The sequence below is a fragment of the Canis lupus genome, chromosome 26, assembly GCF_048164855.1.
Source record: "Canis lupus baileyi chromosome 26, mCanLup2.hap1, whole genome shotgun sequence".
NCBI lineage: Eukaryota > Metazoa > Chordata > Mammalia > Carnivora > Canidae > Canis > Canis lupus.
This window is the reverse complement of record NC_132863.1, coordinates 31578182-31593439: the sequence shown is the minus strand read 5'-3', so window position 1 is coordinate 31593439 and position 15258 is coordinate 31578182. Positions and strand designations below refer to the sequence as shown.

The window sequence follows — 15258 nt, the reverse complement described above, 5'->3', positions numbered from 1 at the left end:
TCTATGGATATGCCTATTCTGGGCATTTCATATAAATGGAATTATACAATAAGTAGTCTTTTGTACCTGGCTTCTTTCACTTAGCATAATGTCTTTAAGGTCTATACATGTTGTACCATGGGTGATCTTATTTAGAGTCTATTTTGACTTTCAAGTACTTGAGTGATTCTTGGGAGAATAACCCAGATTTGTCCTTGGACCTGTGTTTGGGAACCATTGACATAGGCCATAATCTCTCAATTAGTTATTAAATCCTTTACAAATGACCCAGATCCAGTTATCTGGATTCATAACTTTAAGTGTCTTTTCCAGGAATATTGTAGGTTGCTAATTTTGAGTCAAAGAAGTGGGTTTTATTCCTAACTGCAGTTTATGAGCTGGCATTTTTGGATGTCTTTTTTATCAGTTGGCCTCTCCATTTCATCCTCTGTTCTAGGTTCTCTGTATTTAGTAAATTGTCAGTGTAATGTAAAATATTGTTGGTGCTGTGGTCCATCATTGCCAATCTGTTCCCTTTAGGGCCATTTTCAAAGTGGTGATTTACTGTCCTTCTTGGTAGAATCTGAAAACAGTTTATTGAGGCTCTTTGCTGCTTCTTTACTGACCTTGAGACACATGTAAGAAATATTTTTTGTCATAGTTTTTAATCCTCAACAGATATCTTTTCAAGACCCCAAAAAGGTGCCTTAAAAATAAAAGTATTTCTGGTAGATTATTGGCTTTGGAGATTTAATGTTTTTTAATTACTAATATCTGCCTCTTAGGATATTTCTTCCTTTTTAGCATTGACTAATTGTGCAGCATTTCTTGGGGTTCCCTTCTTCCTGTAGGATGTCCCCGCTCTGCAACTCCCTAGGAATATAACCTTTTTTTTTTTTAATTTTTTTTTAAGATTTTATTTATTTGACAGCACAAGTAGGCAGAGTGGCAAGTAGAGGCAAAGGGAGAAGGAGAAGCAGGCTCCCCGCTGAGCAGGGAGCCCAATGCGGGACTTGATCCCAGGACCCTGGGATCATGACCTCAACCAAAGGCAGACCTTAGCAGACTGAGCCCCCCAGGTGCCCCGAAATATAACCTTTTGACTAACTTATTTCATCTCTCTGACCTGACTATCTTATCTGTAAAATGAGGGGTAGAGCAGATGACTATTTGTGATTCCTCAGAGTGGAATTGCTGAGATGTCAGGTAGTTACATGTTTACGTTTATAAAGAACTATGTGATCTTCTCCCAAAGTGGTTATATAGGCCAAGTCCATTTAACGTTTCTAACCAAGTCCAGTCATACTGGTCTGGTGGCCTAGCAATCGTTATGGTTTCCTGGGATGTATGTCATAAAGTGCTCAGTGAAGTGAGCACTAGCTTTTGGCCAGAAGGTCCAGATCCAGGTTCCGCCATTCACTGAATGTATGTCTGTGGGTACATCACCTAACATCAGTAATCTTCTATTTCTTCATATACAAAATACATGTCTTTACACTAATATTTCAGCATTCTTGTAAAGATTAGAGATATCATGAAGCATGCTTTGCATAATTCCAAGTATATCTATGTGATATATATCCAATAAGTGTTAGGTGTTGCTGTTGTTACTGTGTAATGATTGAATATTGAGTTTCCACCACCTACATCCATCTACCTTAACTTTGGAGGGCCCTAGCTTTCAAAAGATAGACCTTGAAATGAGGTATGAGTTGAAAAGTGGGTCCCACTTTGTCTACAGTGAGCTGCCTTGGTGGAATTAGGTTTTGAATATGTTGTCTTTAAAATTCTCTTTAATAAACTAACTTGTATTTGTTGTTTTTTTAGTGTGTCCACCCTTGCATGCTAAGCAAAAACTTGTTTCCTGAGGGTCAAGTGTCTCTGGCACAGAATTGAGTAATATCCCAGGGATGGCTGTATGCTCTCAGGTTCCAAGCTTCAACTGGGTACCTATTACTGCAGTCTCAGATTTCTTGTTGCCTGTTTTTTCTTTTTTACTTCTTTTTTTTTCTTTTTATTGTGGTAAAAAGTATAACACAAAATTTGCCATCTTGACCGATGTCTTGTATTTTAAATTCCTTTTAAGTTTGCTTAGTATCTCTTTTTCCTAAACCATCCTAAGTACTAAATCAGCAGTGAGATAGTCAAGCTGAATTGTCTTGTCTTTTTTTTTTTCTTTTTTTTTTAAAGTAGGGAGTGCTGCCAGAATGACCAATTCTTTCTGAACTTAGGCTTGTTTATGACACTGGACTTTATTTATGATAAAGATCCAAAAAAATCCTTTTTTTCTTTCATCTTTTTCTCCTGGGATTCTCAGTGTTATGTTTGGGAGTATTAGACTAGGGAAGGGATCTGGAAAACACAGAAGGGGAAACATGCAGCTGAATTTTGCACTCCATCACTCCAGGGTGGGCCACGAAGTCTGAGCACAGATGGGTTACTCGAACTCTGGAAGGAAGCCATACCACCTAGGCAAGGGCCTGTGCCTTCTAGCCCACACCAGGCCTCTTGTTAGGGGAGCAAACTAGTCACACATGGAGCTGTTCTAAGCCATCATGCAAAGATGATTTTGACCGGCTTCCTGGAAAGCCTGCTTGTCCCTCCCATGCTCTCTTTAAATTATTTCTTTGTTCCCAACCCAGGAGAGTGTGCTGTTGCCTGAAACCGGCACCCATGTTATCGGATTATTGCCAACCTTAGCTTGGTTATGAAATGACAGATGTACTCTGTGATACCAGACCCGAAGGTATGAGATGTGACTTCTGTTTCCAAAGGGATATTTCCTGAAAGTGGTCACCTTGGGAAGTTGCACCTTTATTTAATGGTGCTCAGAACAGCTTCAGAATTTCCTTTTTAGGGATGTCTGGGTGGCTCAGTGGTTGAATGTCTGCCTTTGGCTCAGGTACTGATCCAGGAGTCCTGGGATCAAGTCCTGCATTGGGTTCCCTGCACGGAGCCTGCTTCTCCCTCTGCCTATGTCTCTGCCTTTCTGTGCCTCTCATGAATAAATAAATAAAATCTTTTAAAAAAAAATTTCCTTTTTAGGAAGATGCCTTCAGCTTCTGTGACACATTCTTTCTAATGGCATCTATTACAATGAAACTTTGTCCTACATGGGTGGTTTTTATGGGTTTTTTTGTTTTGTTTTGTTTGTTTTTGGTTTTGGTTTTGTTTTGTTTGCAAGTGGCCAAAGGTTATTTGGTGTGCTGAGTCTAGGGGCTAAGGTGATCGATCTTATGAAGGAACTCTACTTGTAGTTAAAAATAAAAGATGTAGTTTTGAATGATACGGGTTTTCCTATTGAACATCAAACCTGCTGAATGTTGATGCATCTTGAAGATAGGTAAGAGCAAGAAATTAGGGAAATCAGCACCAACTGAGTTCACCCCCCTGCATCCTTGTCATCCAGTGATACCAGCTTCATTTATAAGCACGTGTAAACAGAACTTGTGTGTACTCACACGAGTAGTGCTGTTCTGGGTCAGAACAGTGTGCCTAGGATCTAAAGGTATTTGGTGGGACATTGTTGTTGCTGGTTCTAGATGTGGGATCCTAAGGTGTTTCAGATTTGGGCAGGTAACATGGAAATCCTTAAGGATGTTTTCGTTCGTTTGTTTGTTTTACATATGAATTTTTTATATGCTAACAGCGGCTTAGTGCGTCTCCACAAGGGCAAAGGCAAACACAAACTGTCTCCCCAAGACTCTAGCACATGAGAAACTTACCCATGGTAGGAATACAGTAAATGTTGAACAGATCCATGCATTTGAACTTCCTAATGCTCTCTAGAATTAAGCACACAGCAGGAAGTAATATGCTTGTCTCTCTCTTTTACAGTTGTCAAATTTAAAAGTTCTGAATCACTCCCCAATGTCTGATGCCTCTGTCAATTTTGACTACAAATCCCCCTCCCCCTTCGAGCACAGCACTGATCAGGAGGAGAAAATTGAAGATGTTGCCAGTCACTGTCTGTCTCAGAAGGACCTGTATGCTGCTGAAGAGGAAGCTGAGACTCTTTTCCCTAGGAAGATGACATCCCATAATGGGATGGAGGACAGTGGAGGGGGAGGCACTGGGGTGAAGAAGAAAAGGAAGAAAAAGGATCCGGGAGAGCAAGATGGTGCAGCAAAGGGAAGCAAGGACAGGGAGCCCAAGCCAAAGAGGAAGCGAGAACCTAGAGAGCCAAAGGAACCCCGGAAGGCCAAGGAGCCCAAGAGGGCCAAGGAGCCCAAGGAGCCCAAGCAGAAGGATGGAGCCAAGAAAGCACGGAAGCCCCGGGAGGCCTCGGGCACCAAGGAGGCCAAAGAGAAGAGGAGCGGTGCTGACACTGCAGCCAGGACAAAGTCCAAGAAGGCCAGGTGCGTCCGTTTCCTCCCTCTGTGACCACTTGGCCCTGCCTACACTGAATGGGTTGCTTTTGGCCTTACTCCAGCCCCTGGACATAACTCCACTACTTTCATCCAAAATGAACCACTTTTTTACCTCTTAATGAGAGAAAGATAACTTTAATACTGGCGCTGCCATTTCTTGCCATTCCTTTTGGATTAAGGAGAATTAAGATATGTTTGTACACACAAGGTGTAAGGGAAGGGATGTTAGAGGTGTGGCACAGGGAAGGCAGTGGTTTTGGGGATAGCAGCTATCAGGACGGTGCCTGGTCCTGGGAACCTGTGTGCAGGCTGTCTAGGAGAGCCATGGGTATGCCAGATAGAAGGGGACTGCCTAGCTATCGTCGGCCGTGAGCTCTCTAGTGCGGGACGGCTCCTCATCTGTTTCTCTCATTCAGCATCTAACACGGTGCCTGACACATCAACAGGTGCTCAGGAAGTGATGAGTAAATGAGACCAGCAGAGACTACAGTAGAAAGCCCCAAGGGAATGAGCACAGATTCACTGCAGAGTGGGTGACATTAAGGGTCTTAACTAGAGATTCTATCAGGATCCAAATGTAGTCTTCACTCAGGAAACTCATTATTTGTCATTGGAAAATACTGGAATTGTATTGAAATGGAATTGTATTGAAATGGAATGTTTTTCTTTTTGTCTCTTTCTAAATTCTTTGTGCAGAACATTAGATTTAAACTTTCTGAAAAAAATGCAGAACAAAAAATATATAACCTCTATATAGTTAAAAGGAACTTAAGGAATTTAAGTTTCTAAAATCTAAGTGCAGGGGCAGAAGATAGAAAGGAGCACCCATGAAAACACAGAGATTGTTGTGAATGCGGACATAAAGTATAAGACCATCAGACCTGTATAGGGTCAGGTATGGAGGAAGTAAATTTTAAAGAGAAGAAAGCATTTTGGATGGTTTATGCTATGACTCAGAATTTACTATATAGTTCAGTTCATTTTCAAAAGGATTTTGTTGGGACCGGGTGGATAATTTCATAATCCAAGTTAAAACTGCCTTATAATACTCATTCCCTTCTGCCTGGCAAGGGATTTCGTCTTTTGTCTATCATAGAGGCTTGGAGTCGGGGGTGATCCTAGGAATGTAGTTTACAGATAGTAGACTTAAAGTACCTTCTAGAAGGTCAAGAGAGGTAGGTAAAAATCAGGATTCTCACTAAAAAGAAACTTAGAGGCTCTGTTTCTCAGTGAACCTAATGAGTATACTCAGATCTCTGATGTGTGTGTGACATAGCAGAGTGAGTCTCTGTCTTTTGCTATAACTTTCATCTCCAAGTTACTTTGGAAAAGCTGAAGTGGTTCTTTAGGGTGATAACACATGTGAGGGAGATGTGAACTAGTGCGGTGACTTTCAGAAAACAAAGAAGAATTCCTGAGGATAGTGTTTTAGAATTAGGGTAATTGGAGGAGATTTTCACAGATCTACTAAGGATTTTGGTTTGTTTGTAGAAGGCATTAGAAAGCCATAGGTACCTGAGCTCACTAGCACTGGTCTCTGGTGCTTATCTGCTTACAACAATTCATGTTTACTTTGTGTGAGGTATGAAACAAGGAGATGAGTGTACAGACATTGCCATAAATTCCATTTGGGGGCCACAAGGAGGCATTCCACAAAAATACTTTAGGTGTCCATATATATATACAGCAATACTAAGGGAACTTGCCTGTGATCTAAATAGGCTGTATACAAGATAAGTGAGCTGGAGAAGTGCTTCGTAGTGTTTTCAAGGGCTGCTAACTTCTGGCAGCAGAAGACACCCTTTGAGAGGATCCTGGCAGATGGGGCAATGGGGGCAAGTTATGTGAGACTTTCTCTCTTGATTTGGGGCCTATGCAAAATTGACTTGTAACGTGATAGAATTCTGTGTAGCTTGGTAGGATATTGCACTGGTGGCCTTTCATTTCTTGTCCTTTATATATTTATCAAATTGCTTTTGATTCTTTTAAAGATCCCACTAGTCAACAGAAGCAGTTTTAGTTATAAAAGGACATTAATTGAAAAAAAAGTTGGCAATTCAGTCTGTGTTTTGTGCTCCCTGATATTATTCTCTTACAGATTGGCTCAAGTACATGTTTTGATTTGAGCAGTTATTGATTAGACCCGGACATTTGGTGGTTGCGGGTCATTCACTGAATACTTGGATTATCATGGGAGCTCCACAGTTGATTTAAGAGCTTCCAGTCTTTTCCATCTTTTGTCCATCTTGCCAGCTTCCACTGGCTAATCTTTCTGAAGCACTATTATTATCTTGTTTCTGCTTGTAGTTGGAAAAGGTAGTGAATCAAATGCCTTCATTTTCTCTCTTCCTTCCAGATCAGTTTGGAAATAGTCAACAGAGATTGGAGATGCAGTGATCAGCTTTATTATTATAAACTGGATTGAAGACCCTCCACCAGCTTGTGGCTGGAATTGGGCTGCTTGTTACTCCCTCAGTTGAGTTTATCCCTCAGAACTGCAGGCACTGTAGCCTAGAGAACACACTTTTTTCTCTTTATGGCATTTATGGGTGGAGTATGTTCTGTTCCTTTTTCCAGCCTCTCTATTCTGCTAGGTCTCTGATCATAGAAGGAGGAGTTTGAAGAAGGGCTGAAAATCTGGCGCCAATATTATTCTCTCCTTGGGAGTAAAACGTGGGGACCGGGAAATGAGATTTCCTCTAACAATCTGTACCTGATTTGAAACTTCTGACTGTTCCTCCTGCTTTCAAGACAAAATCCAGACTCCTTTCTCTGATATTTAAACCCTTTGGGGTCTGACCCCTCCCCCACTTCCGTCTCTGACAATAGACCTCACCAGCTAGCCTGATCTCACTGGCTCTTAAAGACACTCAACTTGTTTCTCCTGGATTGCTTTTGCTGTTCTTCCCAACATGATTCCCTGTCCTTCTTCTAGTATCCCAAGTCCTTTCCATTTCCAGGTCTGAGTACAAGTCCCAGTTCTCCCTAGAGCTTCCCCAGACCAGTATGCTGGCATATCCCCTCTTCCATAGAACTTGGAGCCTTGCTCTGCATAGTAAATCAGAGACTTTTTTCCCTGGGAGACCTGAAGGAGAGCTAGTCTGACCTGTTGTACTGCAACTAGGATAAAGGAGACCCACTGAGAAGTGACTTGTGTACAGGGTTGTGTCGTAAACTCAGACCTCCTGATCCCCAGTGCTCATCCCATCAAGTGCCGCCCTCAGTGCCCATCACCCAGTCACCCCCACCCCCCGCCCACCTCCCTTTCCACCACCCCTTGTTCATTTCCCAGAGTTAGGAGTCTCTCATGTTGTCTCCTTCACTGATATTTCCCACTCATTTTCTCTCCTTTTCCCTTTAATCCCTTTCACTATTTTTTATATTCCCCGAATGAATGAGACCATATAATGTTTGTCCTTCTCTGATTGACTTACTTCACTCAGCATAATACCCCCCAGTTCTATCCAAATCGAAGCAAATGGTGGGTATTCATCGTTTCTAATGGCTGAGTAATATTCCATTGTATACATACACCACAGCTCCTTTATCTATTCGTCTTTCAGTGGAAACCGAGGCTCCTTCCACAGGTTTGGCTGTTGTGGACATTGCTGCTATAAACATTGGGGTGCAGGTGTTCTGACATTTCACTGCATCTGTATCTTTGGGGTAAACCAGCAGTGCAATTGCTGGGTTGTAGGGCAGTTCTGTTTTTAACTCTTTGAGGAACCTCCACACAGTTTTCCAGAGTGGCTGCACCAGTTCACATTCCCACCAACAGTGCAAGAGGGTTCCCCTTTCTCCATATCCTCTCCAACATTTGTTGTTTCCTGCCTTGTTAATTTTCCCCATTCTCACTGGTGTGAGGTGGTATCTCATTGTGGTTTTGATTTGTATTTCCGTGATGCCAAGTGATGTGGAGCATTTTCTCATGTGCTTGTTGGCCATGTCGTCTTTGGTGAAATTTCTGTTCAGGTCTTTTGCCTATTTCATGATTGGATTGTTTGTTTCTTTGCTGTTGAGTTTAATAAGTTTTTTATAGATCTTGGATACTAGTTCTTTATCTGATAGGTCATTTGCAAATATCTTCTCCCATTCTGTAGGTTGTCTTTTAGTTTTGTTGACTGTTTCTTTTGCTGTGCAGAAGCTTTTTATTTTGATTAAGTCCCAGTAGTTCATTTTTGTTTTTGTTTCCCTTGCCTTCATAGATGAATCTTGCAAGAAGTTGCTGTGACCAAGTTCAAAAAGGATGTTGCCTGTGTTCTCTAGGATTTTTTTTTTTTAATTTTTATTTATTTATGATAGAGAGAGAGAGAGAGAGGCAGAGACATAGGCAGAAGGAGAAGCAGGCTCCATGCACCGGGAGCCCGACATGGGATTCGATCCCGGCTCTCCAGGATCGCGCCCTGGGCCAAAGGCAGGCGCCAAACCGCTGCGCCACCCAGGGATCCCTCTCTAGGATTTTGATGGATAGAACTCTACTCCAGTAACTCCCATTGTTTGGGTTTTTTTTTTTTTTCCATTGTTAAATAATAGGTGGTGTCTCAATTTTAACTAAAGAAATGAACATTTTAAAAATAACTTGTCTAAAGCACAAAGCCATTGGGAAGCACTGTTAGGATTTGGCTCCAGGCTTCCACTTTTTTCTCCAACAGCTTTGCACATGTTTATGCCTCACTAGGGAATGTCGGGAATGTAAAGTGGTGGGGAGATTCCAGTGTCAGAGAAATTGTTTGCTTATTTGTAGGAAATGACCCTTCTGTAGAGTTTCAGTTTGCACACTCCATGGTGTTTTCTAATCCTTGAACGATTGTTAAGATGACTCCAGCTTTTCCCTGCACTGTTTCTCTTGCACTTGGAGTAGCAACCAGATAACTGAACATGTTTCCTCTTCTAAACAGGTGACAGAGCCTAACAGATTATCCTTTTCAAGGATGATATCAATAGTGATGAATATTCATTTACTGCAGAGGGGATAAAAGTCCAAAATGCTTTGAAAAGTATGAGAAGCTTTTTTTTTTTTTAACTACTATCTCTTCCTTTCCCTTCAAATGATCTCAAGAGTGTGAGCTTAATTCACTTCTTTACTGTATAAAACTTAAGCAAGAAAGCTCTCCCAGGAAGCCAAGGTAGGCTGTCATTTCCCTGACACTGGAATGTAAATTTCATTTAGTATAGATTAATTACTATTATAGTTTTTTTTTAAAGATTTTATTTATTTATTCATGAGAGACACAGAGAGAGAGAGAGAGAGGCAGAGTCCCAGGCAGAGGGAGAAGCAGGCTCCATGCAGGGAGCATGACGTGGGACTCGATCCCAGGTCTCCAGGATTAGGCTCGGGATTGAAGGTGGCGCTAAGCTGCTGAGCCACAGGGGCTGCCCAACTTTTATGGTTTTTAAATCACAGTACCTCTTCCCAAAGAGGAAGGGGCCACTGGCATAAGAAGACGTGTAGACAAAGGTACACATGCACGTGTGTATCCAAACATATACATAGACCTATCCATATGTAGACACACAGCGCCTGTATAGCTGCAGCAAGGCAATAGGAAAGGTAGGCAGTTGCCAAGTCAGATCCTGGGGGATCAACATTATATAATGTGTTCGGGCTTTGGGAAAATGCTTTGGTATTAGAAAAGCACCTTGGCATTTCCTTAGGGAGGCCAAAGAAATTTCTTACTGAGGAACTTTAGAAGATGTAATGGATTCTGTCCTCAGCAACAGTTTTGGGATCAGATGCTTCTGTGTTGCCTTTGAATTTCATATTTCTCTTTCTTGAAATAGCCTTCAGTAAAAGTTAGCTTCATGGCATTAAAGCACAGCTTGGTGAGCAGGAAAGACAACCCATTCTAGTATACGTGAGGTCGTCTGGTGTTCTTAACTCTGCATCTAGGGAGGAGTACCTAAGGAGTAAGTAGGTTGATAGCCCTTTAGGCTATACTATCTTAAATTGAGAGCTGAGCATTTTGATTGAGCTGGAAGTTGTTTTTGTAAGCCGGGGTCTTGAGTGTTGGAGTTCATTTTGTTGAAGGCAGAGCATAGGCTTTGGAATTTCCACACATGTCAGAATAGTTTATATTCTCTTTCTTAAAAGTCAAGAAACTGATCAGTGAGCTGGCTTAAGTGGAGGAACATCTACTTGGATCTGTGATGCTCAGACTTTCCTGTGCCTAAGGAATCACCTGCCTGGACAGCTTGTTAGAAAAGTAGATTACCAGACTACATCCCTAGAGAGGACGATTTATTTATTTATTTATTTATTTATTTATTTATTTATTCATTCATTCATTCATTCATTCATTCATTCATTCATTCATACCTACATACATACATACATACATACATACATACCTAGGAATCTACAATTCAAAAGCCTGCCAGATAGTTAGTGCATACTTGGTTCTTAGGCCATCCTTTGAGAAATAAATGAAAGATCATTGGAATAGTAGAGCATATTTACGTTTTTGTGTTTAACATCTGCTGGTAATGGGAAATCAAAAGAGATGAATGATGTGATGAGCCCTATGAAGTAATGAGAAATAGATGTATTGGTTTCTGCCCTGGTTCCTGGCACAGAGCTCCTGAAACTCTTGTACATTCCTGAGTGATAGGAATACCAATCTCATTTCTTATTCTAGTATTTGGTCTTTGACCTGTTCCTGACATGGGACTCCTGAAACCACTATAATGTTCTCATTGATAAGAATACCAGCAGCATCACTTGTTCTAATATTTGTCTCTGATCCTGTTTCTGACACACGACACCTAAGCCCTTGCAAACTCCTAGGTGATGAGAATGCTAGAAGCATCTTTTGTTCAGTGAGGTGACTCTGGGTGGGCTCCTGGATGGCGACTGGTCACAAGAAAGACCAAGCATGATTAGAAGCTTGAAGTTTTGAGCCCCACTCCTCATTATCCAGAGAGGGGGAAGGGGCTGGAAATGGGATTGATAATTGATCATGCCTATGTAAGGAAGCCTCCATAAAATCCCAATAGTAGGAGGTTTGGAGAACCTTCAGGTGAGTAAATACTCCCATGTGCTGGAGGGTGGTACACCTCAACTCTACAGGGGCAGAAGTCCCTATGCAAAGGATCCTCCCACACTTCACTCTGTGTATCTCCTTATCTGGCTGTACATCTTTTGTCATATCCTTTAACAAACTGGTAAATGTGTTTCCCTGAATTCTGTGAGCTGCTGAAGCTAATTAATGGAATTAATTGGGGGTGGGGGGTGGGGGTGGAGGTCGTCATTGGAACCTCCAGTGTTGGTCAGAAGAACAGGTGAATCTGGGCTTGTGAATGGCATCTGAAGAGAGCAGGTGGGGGTGATGACGTGGCACTGAGTCCCCAACCTGTGGGATCTGATGCTATTTCCAGGTAGACAGGGTCAGAATAGAGTTGAATTCTCCAACACCCTGCTGGTACCTGAGAAGTGCTTGTTGAATGAGTTGGTTTTGTTTTGTTTTGTTTTCCAAACATACCCTAAGTTTTGGGCCTCAGCTTTTATCTGCATTTGTTTTGGCTTGTCAACCTAGAATAGGATATTTTTTCTCCCAAATCCAGGATGCTTAGTAACATCCTGGAAGAAAGGTTTTCTCTTTTCTGGTTTTCTTCTTTGATGGTTGCTTCCGGAAAGTTAAGCCCAGACCTTCCCATTATATAAACCTTAGAACTGTGAGTTGGCTGATACCATGATGCAGGGAGCACAGTAAAATTCAGTCGGTCCAGCTCTGTCTGGATTGCTTGAAGGTCAATCACTTGTCTTTGTTGAGAGTGCAGATCTTTGCGGAGCCTCCAGATGAGGAGCTAAGACAGGAATGTGTGTTGACCATATTCTGTCGGGGAACTTGTTTTTTATATTCTGACCACTTATTAGAAGAAAGAAGACACATGTGAAGACATATGAGTTCTGAGTAGAGACCTGTGCTTGGGACCCACTGGGCTTTCTGTGTTATAGGGAGGAAATGTGAATGACAATGGCAGAGACCCACCACTGAAACTTTGGACTAAGTCTCCATTCCTATCTCTCAAGGAGCACCTGGAGTGCTTATTACTCTGTAATCCCCAGGGCTTTTTAAGTTAAGATTGGGTACATAGTCGGCTTTTACCGAATCTGAAAGGAAACAGTTACTGAATAACAATGTGATGAATACCTGCTTCTTTATTTCTTCAGTATATTTTTAGTGTCTCCTCTGTGCCTTGCTTTATTTATGAGTATTTTTGGTGGGAGTGGGATAGTAGAGGAAGGAAAGTGTCATAGAAGTATCATCTGGATCGCAGAGGAATTTTACGAGTTAGACAAACAGTCTTGCAAGTGTTCAAAAACAAGTGAAAGAACCTAGTATAACTATATACAGAATAGCTGAAAGGATTTGGCGGATTAAGAGTGTTTCAGTTGTGGTCCAGGGAGTCCCTTGGAAGTGGTGAGTATTGAGCCAGGTATTAAAGGAATTAGTAGATAAGAAAAGACTTGGAGCAAAAGGACCAAAAGACATTTAAATAAATGTTGGGGTAGGAGGTGGCTTCCAGGTTTTTTTTTTCCCCCTGCATTTACTTTTATTTGCATTTGTTTTTTGCTGAAATTATTCCCAGGCCATAAGTTTTTGATATCTGGGATATCTTTTTCTTCTGGGCAACCTCCTTTTCTGGTTTAGGAGCAGTCTGCTCTTTTTCAGTAAGGTCATCTCAGTGTCCAGGGAGAGAGCTCATGTATGAGTTAATCTGACCATGAACTGTGTAATCTGCATCTTGGGGGCATTATTCACCTGGATGTGCTCAATGGCCAGAAAATCTACATCTAAACCCTTAAGTCAGCATTATTCTCAGTATTTTTAAGCAGGTACAGTAAAAATTCACTCTTTTTGGCCACTGATCCTGTGTGCAGCCCCACTCTTTGGTCTGGGCACACCTACCAACTCTGCCCTTGTAGCACTAGAATGATAAACATTGATTTCAGACAGCAACATCCTTCAGATACTGGCAGCTTTTCAGATGTGCATAACCTTGATGGCCTGGGCAGTTTCATGTGGATTCTTAAAGTGAACATGAAAGTGTGAACCTATTGATTTGCATCAGTTTGTAGGGTTTTCTGGGTCTGGTGAATAGTTAACCACTTTTAGAGATCACTGTAGGCTGCTTATGGGAAGAGGAGGAGTGGTGGCTCCTAGGAGAATTCATTTGGAGGGGCAGGGTCAGGGGGATGGTCTGCTTCTAGTTTTAAGATGGTCGCTGAGCATATTTTTATTTTTACTTCCTAACCAAATAATAATGAAATGACAGGAAGGACAGAGGGGAATAAATCTTTAAAGATGAGATGTTGTGAATTTCTGGGCTAGGAAAGCCAGTGTTTCATTTTGGTGTATAAATGCTGTGAGGGAATCCCATCCCAGCTCAGAGTACATGCAGGAGCTCTTTGTAGCAGAGATAGAAATACTTCTTCACAATGGACTTGGCCGCCCTGGAGAAGGGATGGGAGGCAGGCCAGAAATGTAGGTGATTGATGAAGGGACTGTCTATAGAATGAGTGTCATATGACTTGTCAGCTTCAGCTAAAATCAGGTAATTACTCTAAAGATACTGAGCAGTTTGCCCTGAGTGTTAGTCTGGGGCTTCCATCAATGGGAAGGGGACTTAGAGCTAGTTGCTTTACCTTTCCCTGTCAGTACCCTAAAAGGGGGCAAGAGGGTCAGCTACTTATGTGTAGAGTTCTAGGCCAGGCCTCTCATTCAAGGGTGAGGCTTGGTCTCACCATCCATCTGTATTATCGACCTCATTCATCTATTTAAATTTTCAAAAAAATATTTTATTTATTTATTTATTTGACACAGAGAGAGACAGCACAAGTACAGGGAGTGGCAAAGGGAGAGGGAGAAGCAGGCTCTGCAGGGAGCCTGAATTGGGGCTTGATCTCAGGACCCTGAGACCTGAACTGAAGGCAGACACTTAACTGACTGAGCCACCCAGGCGCCCTTCCGTCCCATTCATTTTAAACAGGAGCAATCCACCAAAGATCATTAAGACTGTAGAGGCAAATTTTAAACAGCAAAGGAGGAAAAAGGAATGAGTAGAACAATTGTCTTCAGAAGAAAGACCAGGGAAAAAACTTGTAAAGGTGTTAAGTTTGCATCCTCAGATTCAAGATGATATTTTGTCTGCAAAACAAGGATGAATTATGAAACGGGAGCAGTCAGAAAATGAGAATTACTGAAAATTTAAACTAAAATAATTCAACAAAAATATTGAGTAGAGGGAAGAGAAGGGGAGATATGTAATATCCGAATTAATCGACTTTCATATCAGGATGTCACCAATTGTTGCTTGATGTTGATAAATAAAGAACTAGAGGCATACTGGAATTAGGGTGCTATCATTCAAATGCACTTCTCTCTGGAAAGTGGGGTTTGGTGTGAGTAGGGGTGGGTTGTCAGTTGAACACCTACAATTTTTGAAATTTTATTTCTATTTGCTTTTATAACTTTTAGTAAGATTACTTATTAAAACTGTACTTTTTCATCTTCTAAATATGTAATGTTTTTGTTTCAGTTTTTACTAGGATAATGTCACAAACTAATATAATCTTTTTTTAAATTTTATTTATTTGATTGAAAGAGAGAGTGAGAGCGCAAGAGCACAGCAGGGGGAGGAATAGGCAGGGGGAGAGGGAGAAGCAGGCTCCCTGCTGAGTGGGGAGCCTAATGTGGGGCTAGATTGCAGGACCCTGGGATCACGACCTGAGCAAAAGGCAGACACTTAACCACTGAACCATCCAGGTGCCCCTAATCTATGTCTTTGATGGTGCTGATGATACAGTTAAAGAGACTGAGGACAGGGTAGATTTGCTTCTGATTTTCGTCTACAGATGACTACATCCATACCAAAACAATTAGTTCTATGTATGTTTTTCTTTTTCATT

The 15258-nt window shown here is 41.5% G+C and overlaps 1 protein-coding gene across 5 annotated transcripts in view; it reads left to right on the top strand.

The window, feature by feature from the left end:
• CHD6 (chromodomain helicase DNA binding protein 6) overlaps positions 1-15258 on the top strand; it is a 203431-nt gene that overhangs the window by 62730 nt on the left and 125443 nt on the right. For 3 of the 5 annotated variants that reach the window (XM_072801046.1, XM_072801047.1, XM_072801050.1), the window contains one exon: positions 3817-4337. In XM_072801046.1, the coding sequence (XP_072657147.1) occupies positions 3817-4337 (521 nt within the window). Of the gene's footprint in view, positions 1-2621; positions 2726-3816; positions 4338-15258 lie in introns of all 5 variants that reach the window. The other 2 variants (XM_072801048.1, XM_072801049.1) reach the window with 1 other exon arrangement.